Source organism: Cyprinodon tularosa, unplaced genomic scaffold (genome assembly GCF_016077235.1).
Source record: "Cyprinodon tularosa strain WSP-4 unplaced genomic scaffold, ASM1607723v1 ctg94, whole genome shotgun sequence".
Taxonomy (NCBI): Eukaryota; Metazoa; Chordata; class Actinopteri; order Cyprinodontiformes; family Cyprinodontidae; genus Cyprinodon; species Cyprinodon tularosa.
In genome coordinates this window covers 520530-535860 of record NW_024039718.1, presented here as the reverse complement: position 1 = coordinate 535860, position 15331 = coordinate 520530, and the positions used below count along the sequence as shown (strand labels likewise).

Here is a 15331-nt window from a genome sequence, read left to right as displayed (position 1 = left end):
TACCATAGAGCTGCAAGACTTTGTTGGACATTTGCTGTGAAGGAATTATGGATTTATTGTTCAAATAATGTTTAAAAGGGAACTATGAGAGACAACGGAGGAAAAGGTACCTGAGAAGGATGTCATTTTTAACACTAATTGACTCTCATAGTCTATTTTGAAAGTACAGAGGAAGAAAGTTACTAATCTGAATCATAATATATCATCATACCTATTAAAAGAGAAAAAAATATTTTTTGTTAACTACTGGACAGGTGATTATTAGATGAGGCACTGATGTATTCCTAAACTCACTGTCTTATGTTGTTCTCAGGGTATCCAAGGGCCTTCTGGACCTCCGGGGGACAAGGGGATAGCTGGGGACCCAGTATGCTAAGACTTTTAAATACTTTATTACCCCCTTTTATTGATATGCTTACCTCCAAATTCAAAACAATGAACTCTAATCTCTTTTATTTCTGCTTGCTCTGTTGCCACCCTCTCTTTGTGATAACAATCTAGTTCATTTAAATGTCGTCCTATCTTTTTGTAAACCTTAACTAAATTCATGAATTTATTCCTATAATTTCTGACAAATGCTTTGCATGTTTCCTCTGATATTTGAAGATTATCTAGCTAATCTAGATTTCCTGTGAGAATTTAAACAGGAAGACAACCTTCCTTCCTTCCTTCCTTCCTTCCTTCCTTCCTTCCTTCCTTCCTTCCTTCCTTCCTTCCTTCCTTCCTTCCTTCCTTCCTTCCTTCCTTCCTTCCTTATTTTGTAGAGTTGATACAGCCTTTTTGTGTAACTGAATTCAGTGGTAGACTAAACATTTCTGAGGTATTGCTGATACCTGGTTTTTGCTTTCTTTAAACAATGACAAAAGTGGTAGATTTAGGCAGTCTTCATTTTGGGAATGCTTTAAATTATCTGGTGAGATACTGCATTTTTAGGATCAAGAAGTGTAAATAACCTGCATATTGTGTCGGTTAGATCATTAACAGGCTCGATCCATATATTTTCTGGTTGTTTCTCTGTTGTGTTATTGTTTCTTGTACATGTCAAAATATATTTGTTTTCTTAAAATAAGTAAGTTTTATGCAACCTCAATCTCTTTGCAGGGACCATCTGGACCACCTGGAACTGTGGGACTTTTAGGAGAAATTGGTCCCAAGGTAAGCTAACATGCAATACCATGGAAAACTAATACTTGAAACTATTTTTCATTGAGATTTAATTTAGAAGACCAGCACAACTGTGAAAATAAGACCCAATTTAAGAGCTAAGATCCCTAATAAGAATAAGATGACCCATGGCTTGTGCAAACAAAAGTTTGTATGGGCAGTTAATGGGCATGTTGGTAAAACAAACTGGTATAGACTATGCTATTTAAATTATAATTTTGAGGACATACCAATAAGACAAGATTTGGAAAATAAATCATCTGGATCATTTTAGCTGTTCTAACCAATGAATGTCAGTCAGTGTGTCTTTCTACGCACTCTAAATGCCCCAATTTTTTTTTCTATATTTTTTTTTTTTTTTATTAAAGAAATAATTTTTTTGTTGTCTTTTTATTTTATTTTCATAGTGTAAGTTCCAGAGTTCTTGTATATGCTTACCCACCCTGATGAGATGTTGAAATGACACCAGTGTTGTAACCATTGCAGACTTTGTGGTTTCAGCACCCCCGATGTGTGGACAGCGGCAATAAGATAGTGATATATTAAGAGAAGTTCTTTATTTCATAATATTATAATACAAAAATAACTAAGACTCTTTCTGAGAGTGAGGTCCATTTTTCCAATTTCACCATCAAATTGAGGACCAGTTGTTGCAAACTGAGGACATTTTGCAGGTCCTCACATGCTATGTTTGTGGGTGTAAAATAAAAATATATATGTAAAAAACAGGGATATATCCTTTCCCTTAGGAAAAAGAACTCAATCAGATTTACTGCAGTTTGTTACTTAGATTATCATTATTGTTTTCAAAGACATACTTGTGGCAAGCTACTTTTCCTTTAGATTTTATGTTTTTGATTAAAAGTACGAGTGGGCAAATGCTATGCAACAAACCAATATTAAGGCCTCGTACCTCTGAAGTGTGTCCCACGCAGCTAGAAAACACTCTGAATCACAGCTCCTTCTTACACCTTCGCATTCAGAGATACACACACACACAGACACACTTCCCCATGAAAGCTTCCTGAGCTATTAGTTCCAAGCTTAGTTATTTTCCAAACTGCACCTTTTTTTAAACTATCAGTGAATATTTAGCTACAGATAAAATGTTGGGAAAATAATTCTTAGCTTCCTCCAATGGTGCTTTGATTTCATAACACTGTTATAATTATAATATACAATTTCTCCTTCTGAACTAATCAACTGCTACAGATATGCTTCCTTCATCGTAGTGAATAATGGGACTTAGCATTTATATAATGTTAACATAATATGGAACTAGTCTGCCATTTAAATTAAATTAAATATATATTTATTTATTATTTCACTTTATTCTCTAAGGGTCCTGATGGCAAAGAGGGTGAACCAGGAGTTCCAGGTGAATCTGGGCCGAAGGTGAGCAAACAAAACCATTGGAGTTTATTGTAAATGCTTCATTAAGGGTTATTTTGTTTTTGTTTTTTAACTAAAACTCTGTCTTGGAAATGCAGGGGGGCATTGGACCACCAGGAAACATTGGAGAACAAGGATTGATAGGACAGAGAGTGAGTTTGTCTGAATTATTTTTAAATATTATTAAAAAGGGGGAGAATCGGTTCATTCTGTAGCTTTGTATATGTGTAGGGAACGCCAGGACTAGAGGGTGAAGCTGGTCCAGCTGGTCCTGATGGAGCCAAGGTGAACAGCATTACATTCTACATTCATTGCTGCATAATTGACTCATTTAACAAATCAGTTAAAAAGCAGCTGTGATACACAGAATCCTAAGAGGTTTTCGTGTTCATACAGGGTGAAAAGGGGGACATGGGTCAGGAGGGTGACAAAGGCGAAAAGGGTGAAACTGGATTAAAGGGAAAAGAAGGTCCATCTGGTATGCCTGGACTCACTGGCGTCAGGGTAAGTGACAGGTCTTTCTGCTTTACGTCCAGGCATAACAATATTTTTCATAAACTTACTACAGATTAGGTTTATATACATTAATTAGATTTTTATACATACATTTTGTTATCCTAATTTTGTTTAAGGGTGCAGAAGGGAAGCCTGGTAAAATTGGTGAACGAGGCAAACCAGGCCCAAAGGTAACAACATGAACTCATCTCTAGCAAAATACTAATTAGAACCCTAAAACCTTACACAAAGAGAAAGACAAATTATCCGCTTCATAAGCTTTATGTTAATTTTCATGCTTTGGATATGTAGGGTGCTAAGGGTCAGCTGGGTCACCTTGGAGAAACGGGAACAGTAGGAGAGACTGGACCGCCAGGATTTGTTGGGCCAAAGGGTTCCAGGGGAACTATGGGACATACGGTAAAGTAGAACAGTAATGATGAAGACACTTTTAAAGCAGCCATTATGTGAACTGAACAAACAAGATGATACCATTCAGTGGATGGTGGGCTTGACTGTACATTGGTTACCTTCAGGGAGCTCCTGGTCGGATGGGTCAACAAGGGGAAACCGGTCTTCCAGGTTATGAGGTAAGGTAAACTATTCAAGTTTTTAAAATTTTGTCACAAGGCAACCTTAAACCTCAATGCAATTTAATGCATTAAAGAGGCTTGAAGACTTTTTTATTTAAGCAAGCCTATTCTGCCTCCACATGATTTTTATGTTGTTTATTTTTATCTTTGATTTTATTGACCACATGATTTTTATGTTGTTTATTTTTATCTTTGATTTTATTGACCACATGATTTTTATGGTTGATTTTTATCTTTGATTTTATTTGCACTGTGTAGCACTTTGAGATTTTTCTTAATGAAAAGTGCGGTACAAAATTGGATTTATTATTATTATTATTATTATAATGGCATTGTATGTGATCAACAAACAAAAAGTAGAAAGGTGTTGTGACGTAGAGGGAAAATAATTTATGATTTTTACAACTTGTCAAAAATAAAATGTTTAGATAACTCTGAGCTCAGGCTGTTTTGAAAGTTGTTAAACATTTGCTAGTGAAGAATATATTAGAATAAAATAAAAAAAAACGTTGCAAGAAGAAAGTCAAAAAAAGACTAAGACTATCAGTGGCACAGTAGTTAGCGCAAGATCCATGAACTGAGTCATCTACGTGGGCGACATTGCTGTATGTCTCCAACCCTCTCTCATCCCCCGTTTCCTGTAATCCCACTGTATTAAAAAAAGCCACTAGTGCCATAAAAACCTAACAAAAGACCATCATAAGTCCTGTTAAAGACAAGCAAACAAGACATGTAAAATGTTCCTGTTTCCTTGAAACCAAAATGGAACCTTTAGAAATGGCAATACCTTGTGCAATATATAATGTGCAATTACTGTTTGGTACCCTGTGCAGTAACCTGTTTCTCTATATCTGAGTCCCAGTGTAATAACTATATATATGTCACTATGAATATCCATCTATATAGATACCCATGTAAACACCCTGTGCAATAACCCCTGTATAATGATCCTATTTAAAAAAAAAAAAAAAAAGCTGTTGCACTGTGTATATCCCATACACCTCAACGGTGAGATCAATAAAGTCAATCAATCAATCAAAATTAAAATTCCAAAATAGAATTCCAATGGGTTAAATGAAATAGTGTCAGCATTTAGGAGGGAAGAAATTATAGAAACGATAAATGGATGACTTTCACTAAATACAGGGGGAAAATGTGTCACAGACTGCAAAATCCTTGGATGGAGGTTTATCATCCAGCAGTATAATGATCCTAAGCTATAGAGCTAGTGTCTGTTTTGTTGATCCAGTTTCAGTAAAATGTGGTTCTACAAAGAATTAATTCAATGAGACTGAAAGCAAATATACATTGATGGTTTGGATGGAGATTATGGCACATTTTGTAAGGAACTGAACTATGTCACTGCTTTTGTTGTCCCTTTCTCACAGGGCCATCGTGGACCACAGGGACCCATGGGCCGTCCAGGACCAAAAGGTGAAAAGGTACACCTCATTCAATTTATTTGCAAAGTAAATCTCTTTTTCTGTTTCTCAGTCTGATCTCAGCATTAGCTGCATATGTCCCACTATAAATGGAATGGCCTCCAAGGCATTACAGTTTGTGTAAATTTACAACATTGAATTTGTCTTTGTTCAGGGTGAGCAGGGGGATGATGGGAAGCAAGAAGGTCCTCCTGGTCCTCCTGGTCTCATAGTAAGTCCCATTTAACTCATGCGTCTGTTTATTTCAATTCAAAACTAAAGCAAATCATAAATCCTGCATTTCATTTATGTATTTCCTTTTTTCAGGGGCCCCCAGGTGACAGAGGAGAGAGGGGTGAATCAGGAGACCCAGGTTACCAAGTAGGTACAATAGATTATTTTGAAAACACTTTCTTATATGTGTTGATGAAGGGTTTTAACTTTTGTTCAATGCATCTAGGGTCAAATAGGTTTGGATGGAGAAAGAGGTAGACCTGGAGCCCCTGGACAACCAGTGAGTGACACAACATTTGGTTTTTATGCACAGCTGAATATAAACAAAGAAAACACCACAGCCGTTGATGCAGGTTTTTATGGTATGCTTTAATTTACGAAAAACAAAAATGTCAATTTTAGGGCCATGCTGGATCGCGTGGACAAAAAGGACCTAAAGGTTCCAAAGGAGATCAAGTAAGGATGTAGTAAAAATATTAAATATCTGTAAGCATATTTGCAGAGTTAAGCATTTAAAATTAGGGATTAGAGATGTTTATTTTCGGGGTAAAATTTCTACTTTCTGTATCTGAGTCTTTTGATTTCAGTGCCCCATAGTCAAGGTTAAAAAAATATAGCAAAAACAACTTGAACTTTGAAACATCAGTATTGTAGTTTAGTGTCAAAAGATGATGCACACTAATCAGGTTATTGCTTTAAAGTCTGATTCAATTATGTTTACTGATGTACATATTTTTTCATGCTTTTGTAAAGCAGGACTTTTTTTGCATTTGCTGTTACAGTAGTTTTTTTTTTTAAAGTGACAGACCAGAGAACTTTTTTCACTGCTAGAGATTTATCAGGTATATGTAATGAACTTGTTAAGTTCTACACTCTCAGATACCAAATAATAGCACCATTTAAAACATTCTTCATGCACTAGCATCACAACAAAATTTAACAGGTTTATTAAAATGATGAGATGATGGAATTTAGAAAAATAGAAATAACAAAAACGATAATCATTCCTAGATCCACAGAAAATTAGTGTTATTAGAACACGATTTATAATTAAATGTATTTACCTATTTCATATTACTTTTTAATTTATTTTTTTCATTCAGGGTCAAAAAGGCAAAAAAGGACAGCCTGGACAAAAAGGAGCCAGAGGAGCTGAGGTATGTTATCAATATAATGAGATATTTCCTAATATTCTACTTTGCTTTAATGGTGATACAAATCTGGCCTGGCAGCACACGTGCTTTATGCACTTTTTCTTTTGTCAGGGTTGGGATTTTCACTAATGTGAAGTTTTTCAAACAAAACAAATAAATTATGAAAAAAATGTATGTACAACAAGTAAAACTCCATCTTTATTCAGGACATTATTTCCTTTCATTTTGATTTTGTTGTTAAAAGGACCAACTGACTGTTACTCCAAAGTATGCTACTGTATGGTGGAGCTGTCATTTTGACTTTGTTAAATACTGCAAGAGAAGGCGACTCATTCTTGTTGCTGAGATTAGACTTAATTCTAAAAAGAGAAAAAAGAAAATCCCTAAATGTTTTGATGTGTAAGATCCTATTAAACATTTTTTTATTTATTTAAAGAAAATCATTCTTATTTAAAACATTTACCAGATGGGTAATGTAGACATATGATATCTCTTTTTTTATCTCCATACAAGAAATATATAAAGTGAAAGAAATATTGCCATCTCCTTAACTTTTCATGGTGTTACACCTTGAGTGAAATTAGATTTTATATGACATTCAAACATTAAGTTGTGTGTAATTGTGCAAGCAATGTTAAAAAATATGTGAAAAAATATATATTATTCTTCACCCAGAAGAATATATACTATATACTGTATATATATGTATATGTATGTAATGATCTCTAAATGTTGGACCCAGAATTCGAGGCGAGACAGGCAGTGGGAAAGTTCAAAACGTTTATTTAAAACAAACAGGAGTGCGGGGCTGCTCGTCAGCTGCGGGGCGTGTCTCTGCAGAGATAGGAGATACAGTTCGGTGACTGGATAGTCGGGCTGATCACTACTAGGAGCAAAGTCACTGACCTGATTCAAAGTTCAGTCCGTTCTAGGAGGAAAGAGTTGAATCCAAAAAGGAGGTTAATCCCCAGGTTGCGGCGGGTGCCGCCCCCAGAGTTCCTAGAAAGAGCGGAGCAGGCGCCAGCCGACGCCGGGCAGCAACAGTGTCCTTGAGGGGGATATTGAAAGCGGGAGTCAGAAGACAGATCCAGGTTCCGAAGCCAGTAGAATCCAGGAATCAGTCCAGAAAAGATCAGACAAACGGTGCAGACAGGGGCAAGGCAAAACTCAGGATCAGAAACAGGTCAGGAAAATAGAACAGACTTCAGAAAGCTAGAGTTAATCTCACCAAACTGCTCGAATAACCTGGCGCTGATGGAAGGCAAGCACACAACATAAACCAGGTGGAAATTATGGGCTTTAATCAGCCGCCGAACCAATTAGACAGGGGAGCAAGGAGCAAAGGATAAAACCGAACCATCAGCGCCAAGATCATGACATGTATATATATATATATATATATATATATATATATATATATATATATATATATATATATATATATATATATATATATATAGTATTCAAATGAATTTGTCAGGCACTGTTTCTGTGTGAAGCATTTAATTTCACCATCTTCTTTCTCCTCAGGGTGGGGGTGGTCCTCTCGGTCCCAGAGGGGTAGTGGGTCCAGAAGGGCGTGAGGGAGTTCCTGGACAGGATGGAGTCCCAGGAAAAGATGGAAGTAAAGGCATTCAGGTGAGACTTCCTTTTAAGCCTATTCATATGTTTTACCTGTTTACACTCTGGAGTATTTAGCAGACAAAAGTATTTCAATATTTTTCATGAACTTTAATCATTTGAATATTTTGCAGACTGTTTTTCTAGCAACAATAGTCCTCAAAACAATGACTTTTTTTGATTTACCTTAAGGCAGGGACTTTTGAATGAATTGAAGTTTTGTTTCTTTCTTCCTGTCACATTCTCATTCTATAATATACAGCTGGGAATTCTTAAACATAATATCCATATTTCTGCAGGGGTTCATTGGGATTAACACCCTGTTGGATATTTAGATGCAGTCACTTTAAACCCTCATTACCTCTCTTTAATATGAATAGGGAGACCAAGGTGATGATGGAGCAGAAGGACTTCCTGGTAAGCCTGGAGGACGTGGTAAAACCGGCGTTCCAGGACTACCTGGAGATCAGGGAGGCATAGGACCCAAGGTAAGAGGAAAATGAAAAAATAAATGGAAAGTCTGGTTATCTTCATATTGGCATATTTCTTCAATGATAATCTAACCATTGGCTTGTCTACTTAGGGTGAGCAAGGTCTTCGAGGTCAAAGTGGACCATCAGGAAAAAGAGGTTTTAAAGGTGGAATGGGACTACCGGGGGCACAGGGAGACAGAGGACCTAAAGGCCAACCTGTACGTGTTAATCAGACATAGCCATTATTGTATAAACACTAAAGGCTTGGGTTATATTTTCTCCTGATAAATGAATTAGTTAAAATTCCTTTAGAGGAAATGCTTTTCTCAATTTTAATTACTTTCTGCTTAGGGAGATACAGGGGAACAAGGTTTTCCAGGAATTCTTGGAGTTTTTGGACCAAGGGTGAGTTCATAAAAAAATCTTCTGCTCTTTCTCAGTGTAAAAAAAATATAAATCCTTGATCGAAAAGTATGAATTTGATATGAAAATATATATATATATATGCTTCAGTTCTGTGTTACTATTACCTCTTTTAAGTTTATCTCAAATACACAAGGTTGACACTAGCTTCTATTTATAAATTGTATAAAGATGTTTTTAGTCCTGTCAATTTATAGAAGTGTGCTTCCATTTTCAGGGGCCTCCAGGAGACTTTGGGCCAAAGGGCATACGGGGACCTAAGGGGCCACAGGGTGCAATGGTACATTCCTTAATAATCCAGACAGCTTTCTGATGCTTTCCACTTTTCCATTTTATTTTATCATCTTCTATTTCTCTTATTAAGGGAAGAAGAGGAGTTGTGGGCCCTGTTGGAATTATTGGTCCCAGTGGAAGCGCAGTATGTATTACACCTTCTACTTCTTTAAACGTTCTTTTTTACAACATTAATCAGTGTATGATTGTATTCTAACAGGGTCCTAGAGGACAAAAAGGCAATCGTGGAGAGAATGTACGTTTTTTTAAACTTGTCTGTGGTGTATTTTAAATAGTCTTTCCATTATGCAATATATAAAAATTAAACTGCAGATATTTCCCAGGCTAAATATATGTCTATATTCTTTCACCACAGGGATTTCAAGGTCCTAGGGTATGTTTTCTACTTTCATTTTGCTTCTTCCAATTGTTAAAAATGATGTGGGTTTCAGAGATACTTTTCTGAAATCAAGGTAGTCTAAACAGCAAGCAGTGGATATTCCTCTTTTTTTTTTTTTTTTTTGCTCTATTAGGGATCTCCTGGACCTCGTGGACGTCCTGGACCTCCAGTAGGTTTCCATTTTTAACAATATTACCAAATTTGTCTGCTGCTGATGAAGACTCAATATTTAACTAACATGTTTCCTCTCCTCAGGGCCCCCCTGCAATCCTTCCTTCATTTGTAAGTCATGCTAATATACATCTATTTGCTTTGGTTCAAAATTTTAAGTCTAATTACTAAAAAGATTACTTCCAAAAGGTGACAATCAAACTGATGAAAAGAATAAACATATGATTTTTTCTCTACAGATAGATGATGGGCATTTGTTTGTTGATACACCTACTCCTGACAGGACTAAGGTTGGTAAAAGTTTTTAATTGATGTGTTAAGCAGTGCACAATCAGATCAGTTTATTTTTATACTGGTCATTTAAACATCAAGGTAGTTTACAGAACCAATCTAATCATACAGACAGGTTGGTTTTCTGTCTGAAGAAACCCAGCAGACTGCCGTCATTGATTTATAAAATTAATTCCTCCTGTTTAATTTTAGTGGCTGATTTCTAACTTCCAGTTTCTGTCCTGTTGAATTTACCTCTTGATTTGAGAAGTTATAATTTTTATTTTAAGAGATAGTAAAGATGATTTTTTAGCCGTATACATATACATTTTCAACAAGCTCCTGTCTTATTTGTGTTTTCACGTTAATAGTATTCAATTGGCCAACTATCTAAAACTTCATCAAAATAAAAATGGCATCGACCATTGCAATGAATTTACAGTAGAGATACAAAAATGAGAGATTCATTTGAAGAAAAAAAAAGACCATAACTATGAACTATTATCATCCCATCTTTGGATGTACTTTAATAGAGTCATTGCGCGACTAATTTTGACGTATTTGAAACACTGACAAAATTGCTATAAAGACCCATTAAATTTTTTTGCATCTTATGTTAGCAGTTAGTAGGGCTAGCATAAGAAAAAGGGCACTCCCTTTATTTATATTTAAGAAATGTAGATTGTTTTCTCTTAAGATTTCAATATTTCTAAGTCCAGCCTGCTCCATGACAAAATGTTGAAAACTCAAACAACACATCTTTCCCTCACTATGGTCAGCCTTCCTGTTACTTGTAAAAAGTGTTGCTCTCTTTTGCTCATGTCATATTATTAGTATGATGCTTTTATGCAGTGAAATCAAAATATTTTTTACACCAATTACGGCTCATTATTATGAGTTTTAGGCAAGTTTATTGTCAAGTTTTAGTCAACAGCTGATTTTTTTTTTGGCCCATCTCCAACTAAAAACCCTTCTGGCTATTAGTCTGTCCTCCATCATAAACCAGCAATGGATCTGCCAATGCTCGACCAGGGTACAGAGATCTTCAAGACCCTCCACTACCTCAGTAACTTGATCCAGAGCCTGAAGAACCCGTTGGGCACTCGAGACAACCCCGCCCGCATTTGCAGGGACCTTCATAGTTGTGAACAGAGATTGAATGATGGTGAGCAGGGGACATTTGTCATGCTAGCTGGAGTAACATATTTTAGTTTTTAGATCATCTTGAAAGCAAATTTGTGTTTTTTATTTTTTGTTTATCAGGTGTTTATTGGATTGACCCCAACCTTGGTTGCTCGTCTGATACAATAGAAGTCTCCTGCAACTTTACTGGTGGTGGACAAACTTGCCTTAAACCAAAAACAGTATCCAAGGTACACAAGACATAGCTGCGGATTTAATGATTTTTAAACACATGGGCAGCATTAACATAATCCCCTTATCTTCTACAGCCAACAATCGAGGTTGGTCGCGTCCAAATGAACTTTCTGCACCTCCTGAGCTCAGAGGCTATTCAGCACATCACCATCCACTGTTTAAATATCTCAGTTTGGAGGCAAGCAGAGGATCAGTTGCCTGACCATCGGTCTGTGAGATTCAAGGCATGGACCGGGGAGGTGTTTGATGTTGGAGGAGAGCTGGAGCCAGATGTTTTGGAAGATTCCTGCTGGGTAGGGTGTTATTACTTGGTTTAAAGTAATTTAGTCCTCAAGATATCATGATATCCTCATATTTGCTGACTAAATTGGAATTTTGTTTGTAATGTTGTTTTTCAGATAAAAGATGGGCGCTGGCACCAGACTCATTTTGTTTTCCATTCCCTGGATCCTACCCTGCTTCCCGTGGTTGACATCTATAACCTTCCAAAAACAAGCCCATCTTCACATTACCACCTGGAGATAGGTCCGGTTTGTTTTCTCTGAGGGCCACAATGTAGGTCCTCTTAGCTCACAGAGGAATGGACAACCTCCCATGCAAACCCCCTTTCTGCAGACAAGGAGACCAGAATGGTCATGTTATTGTGGCCTAAAACCGTCCATGTGAGAAAAACTCACTGCCTCCCCGCACCAATAACAGATACTGCTTCACAGCTGAACTCCCGTTGGACTGCAACAGAAAAGGGGGAGTAAGCAGAGAAACCAAGGTGGCGGAATTACAGGAGCAGAGGGGACCCTGTACTAATGGGCTTCTCAGAACAGCAAAAGCTTCCTTAAGCTTGTTTAGCAGGATCCTCAGATGGACGCCTGCTAAAACAAAAAAAGACCTTGCAATGTCTCCAGGACATTTTGTAGTGAAAGGAGGCCAAGTTAAGAAGTAGATGTTCGAAGTAACTTATTTTCACAACTGTATACAGTCTGTATGCTTTGTGTAATATTCAGATTTTTTCATAACACCTAAAGTAATTTGGATTGTGTAAATATAGATATATATATGCTCTAATATTGATTTTATACATGTATATCTTTTGTAAATTAATAATCTTTAAGTGCAATAGATAAAAGTTAAAAAATATTTTGCAACATAGAGCTCCAAACCAGATGCTTACATACACTGTCAAAAAGGTGCATACTGTAGCCTTTTTTTTCTGACTTACTTTAAACTAGACTAAACTTATCCTGTTAAAGCTCACTTAGGATTACCAATATCGATTGTATTTGCTAAGTGCCAGAATAAGGAGAGATTTGTTTTGGAGAAATTGTATTTACCTTGTTCAAATTCAGAAGCTTGCATATGCTATAGGATAACTGTGACTTTAAGAAATTTGCAAAGGCCCACGTTGTGATGTCTTCTTTTGCCAGCCTCTGGTAGGTTAAATTAAAGTACTTGATTTAATTGGGAAAACAGCTATGGATCAATTTTACGGTAACACCTTAACACACTGCTCTCTTGTAGGACAAAGAAAAAAATTAAAATAAACCACTAGAAATCTGACAAGATATGACAAAAGAAAAAATGTGACAAGGCGGGTTTATTTTTTAGTACATTTTCCAGATCCTAAAGCTGCCATGTTCCTTTATTCAAACAAATTACACGCAATAATAAACACTTTCAAAATGTATAAGAAAGAAATGGGTTCTAGGTCTGCGCTATGAATGTGTGTACCGCTCCGATCGCCAAAGGCCTTGTATCGATACTGAGGGAAGATGGTATCAATATCCACTTTTAAATTGTCTTGTGCTGACATGGCCTGAAATGCCGCTCTGCAAGGAAGAGGTCATTATGTCAAAACACAAAAAGGAAATTCAAGTTTGAAAATACACTGAGGGACAAATATCTTAATTTTCAAATTGAACAATGTTACGCCTCTTAATATAGATGTTATCTCAAGGAAATAAAATCATACCAAACAATAGCCATTACATTAAAGCTTGCCTGTTTACCAAATGGAAATAAAAATGTCTTGGAGAGGCCATTGCAAAGCCATGATGTCAATGCTAAAGAGAATTTTAGGCGGATGCAAAAATATGTTTGTGAGCAACACAGCCCAAAAAAGTGACACAGTTTTGTCTGGTGAAAAGAGGCCAAAATGAAGATGGAACGGGTACCCAAAGGATACTCAAAATGTTTTATCACAGTCTTGCATTTTAAAAGGTAAATCTTACAATTATAAGAAAATATATTTAAATACATACAAAAAAGAAAATCTTCATTCTGGCGTTTTAAGATATGTCTGGTTGTTTTTAAAGTCCTAAAGCTGGAAACATTAAGTGTGATTACATCACAGACAATGCAGAGGAAAGAGGTTGTATCTTTTTATATAATGTATGTAAAAAATCTGGTTTAAGCTGTAATATGGAAGGATTTTTTAATGTTGAAAGGGGCGCCATTTTACTTGCCTTTGGTGCTCATATTCTCATGGTTTTTCATAGATGAATTTATCCAGAAGCAAAGGTGGTATTTTTTATGTACTCTGAACAGAAGATATGAATTTTATTTGTTGCTGTGAGAAAAACAGTGGCCACAAGCCAAAGCCATTTACATGATGCAAATCATTACGTTTTACATGGATGCCACTGATGACTGAGAGGAGTATAGATTGACTGAGAAAGACAAGAACGGAGCTCAAGTTCTCAGTAGTGTTTTAATAAATCTTCTCTAACTGTGGAGTATAGCTTTACGTTCTTGCTTCCTCATTCACGAATGAAATCAACACAAAGTCAGCACCAATTTCATTTAAAATTAAAATAGAGCTACAGATAGGGGGCTACTCATAAAGGAGATCTGAGCCACAGATGAATGGAGAGCAGGTACAGGAATCAAAACAAAACCTCCATCTTTTATCCCTCATGGTGCTTGGTGCTAAGAACATTTCCTAAGGTGCTAATGATAGTGCTGTTATACACCACTTACACGCTGAATTATTCAACTGCTTCTAGTGCATGCAGGCTTATCAAAATAAATTAGTTTTGTACCCATTTTTCCCATTCCACTCCACTGCACTACAACCTCACCTAACCCATTCACCGTGATATAGTTTCTGAATTATATTACATTCACACTCTGTAGTTAAAGAAAACCTAATATTTTAAAATGCTTTAATATTTCTGCATTTATATCCAGCATAAATCACAGGTTTTGAAACATTTCCAAAATAAACCTTTATGTACAAAGCCCCGCTGAGCTGTATTTAATATTTTTAGCATCTATTAGATAGTTTTAGAGAGGGAAGTAATAATAATAGTAGCTGGAAACAAGTGTGTATAATTTTGTAAACCTTGCTGTATACAATGGATCCCCTCTTGCTAATTTAATGTTATTTAATTTTGTTAATGTGGTTACAGACTGCGCGGATTTCTAGTAGATAAGCAAAACTGCTCTTATTGACATTGTTATACATCTGTGCTCCCAACTGGTCTTGGAGTTTATGGGTTTTTTTTTTTTTCAAATGTGTAAATTTGGGGTTTCCAGAGAACAAATCTATTGCAATATTATTTCTTTTATTTTTCTATTTTTTTTCTTCATTTGTTTTTGTTTCTTTTATGATAACCAACCATGTACTGTACAAGAACTGTGCTCTACTATAACTAATATGTGAAAATGGTTTCTACTTTTTTGTAAATCTTTCCTTAAAATGAGCTAAGAATACCTCATCATTTTACATGAGCAAAACGTTTCTAATGCCTTCATAATTAAAACCTGTTTGGAAATATCAGCCAAATGCAGCAAGTCATCAAACTATTGATGAGATCATTTTTAATGCGGTCATCTTTGATCTGTCCGACCTTTTGTCATTGTTCATTGTATGTTC

The 15331-nt window shown here is 36.1% G+C and overlaps 1 protein-coding gene across 1 annotated transcript in view; it reads left to right on the top strand.

The window, feature by feature from the left end:
* col27a1a (collagen, type XXVII, alpha 1a) overlaps window positions 1-13581 on the top strand; it is an 80399-nt gene extending 66818 nt beyond the window's left edge. Inside the window, exons 32-61 of the mRNA XM_038275007.1 lie at window positions 314-367; window positions 1102-1155; window positions 2506-2559; window positions 2655-2708; window positions 2788-2841; window positions 2953-3060; window positions 3189-3242; window positions 3364-3471; window positions 3588-3641; window positions 5033-5086; window positions 5241-5297; window positions 5393-5446; window positions 5526-5579; window positions 5702-5755; window positions 6403-6456; window positions 7984-8091; window positions 8454-8561; window positions 8657-8764; window positions 8898-8951; window positions 9187-9249; window positions 9334-9387; window positions 9463-9498; window positions 9619-9636; window positions 9776-9811; window positions 9898-9924; window positions 10053-10103; window positions 11068-11248; window positions 11347-11456; window positions 11535-11753; window positions 11859-13581. Of these exons, the coding sequence (XP_038130935.1) occupies window positions 314-367; window positions 1102-1155; window positions 2506-2559; window positions 2655-2708; window positions 2788-2841; window positions 2953-3060; window positions 3189-3242; window positions 3364-3471; window positions 3588-3641; window positions 5033-5086; window positions 5241-5297; window positions 5393-5446; window positions 5526-5579; window positions 5702-5755; window positions 6403-6456; window positions 7984-8091; window positions 8454-8561; window positions 8657-8764; window positions 8898-8951; window positions 9187-9249; window positions 9334-9387; window positions 9463-9498; window positions 9619-9636; window positions 9776-9811; window positions 9898-9924; window positions 10053-10103; window positions 11068-11248; window positions 11347-11456; window positions 11535-11753; window positions 11859-12005 (2241 nt within the window). The 3' untranslated portion in view covers window positions 12006-13581. The remainder of the gene's footprint in view (window positions 1-313; window positions 368-1101; window positions 1156-2505; window positions 2560-2654; window positions 2709-2787; window positions 2842-2952; window positions 3061-3188; window positions 3243-3363; window positions 3472-3587; window positions 3642-5032; window positions 5087-5240; window positions 5298-5392; window positions 5447-5525; window positions 5580-5701; window positions 5756-6402; window positions 6457-7983; window positions 8092-8453; window positions 8562-8656; window positions 8765-8897; window positions 8952-9186; window positions 9250-9333; window positions 9388-9462; window positions 9499-9618; window positions 9637-9775; window positions 9812-9897; window positions 9925-10052; window positions 10104-11067; window positions 11249-11346; window positions 11457-11534; window positions 11754-11858) is intronic.
* Window positions 13582-15331: the final 1750 nt, after the last annotated feature.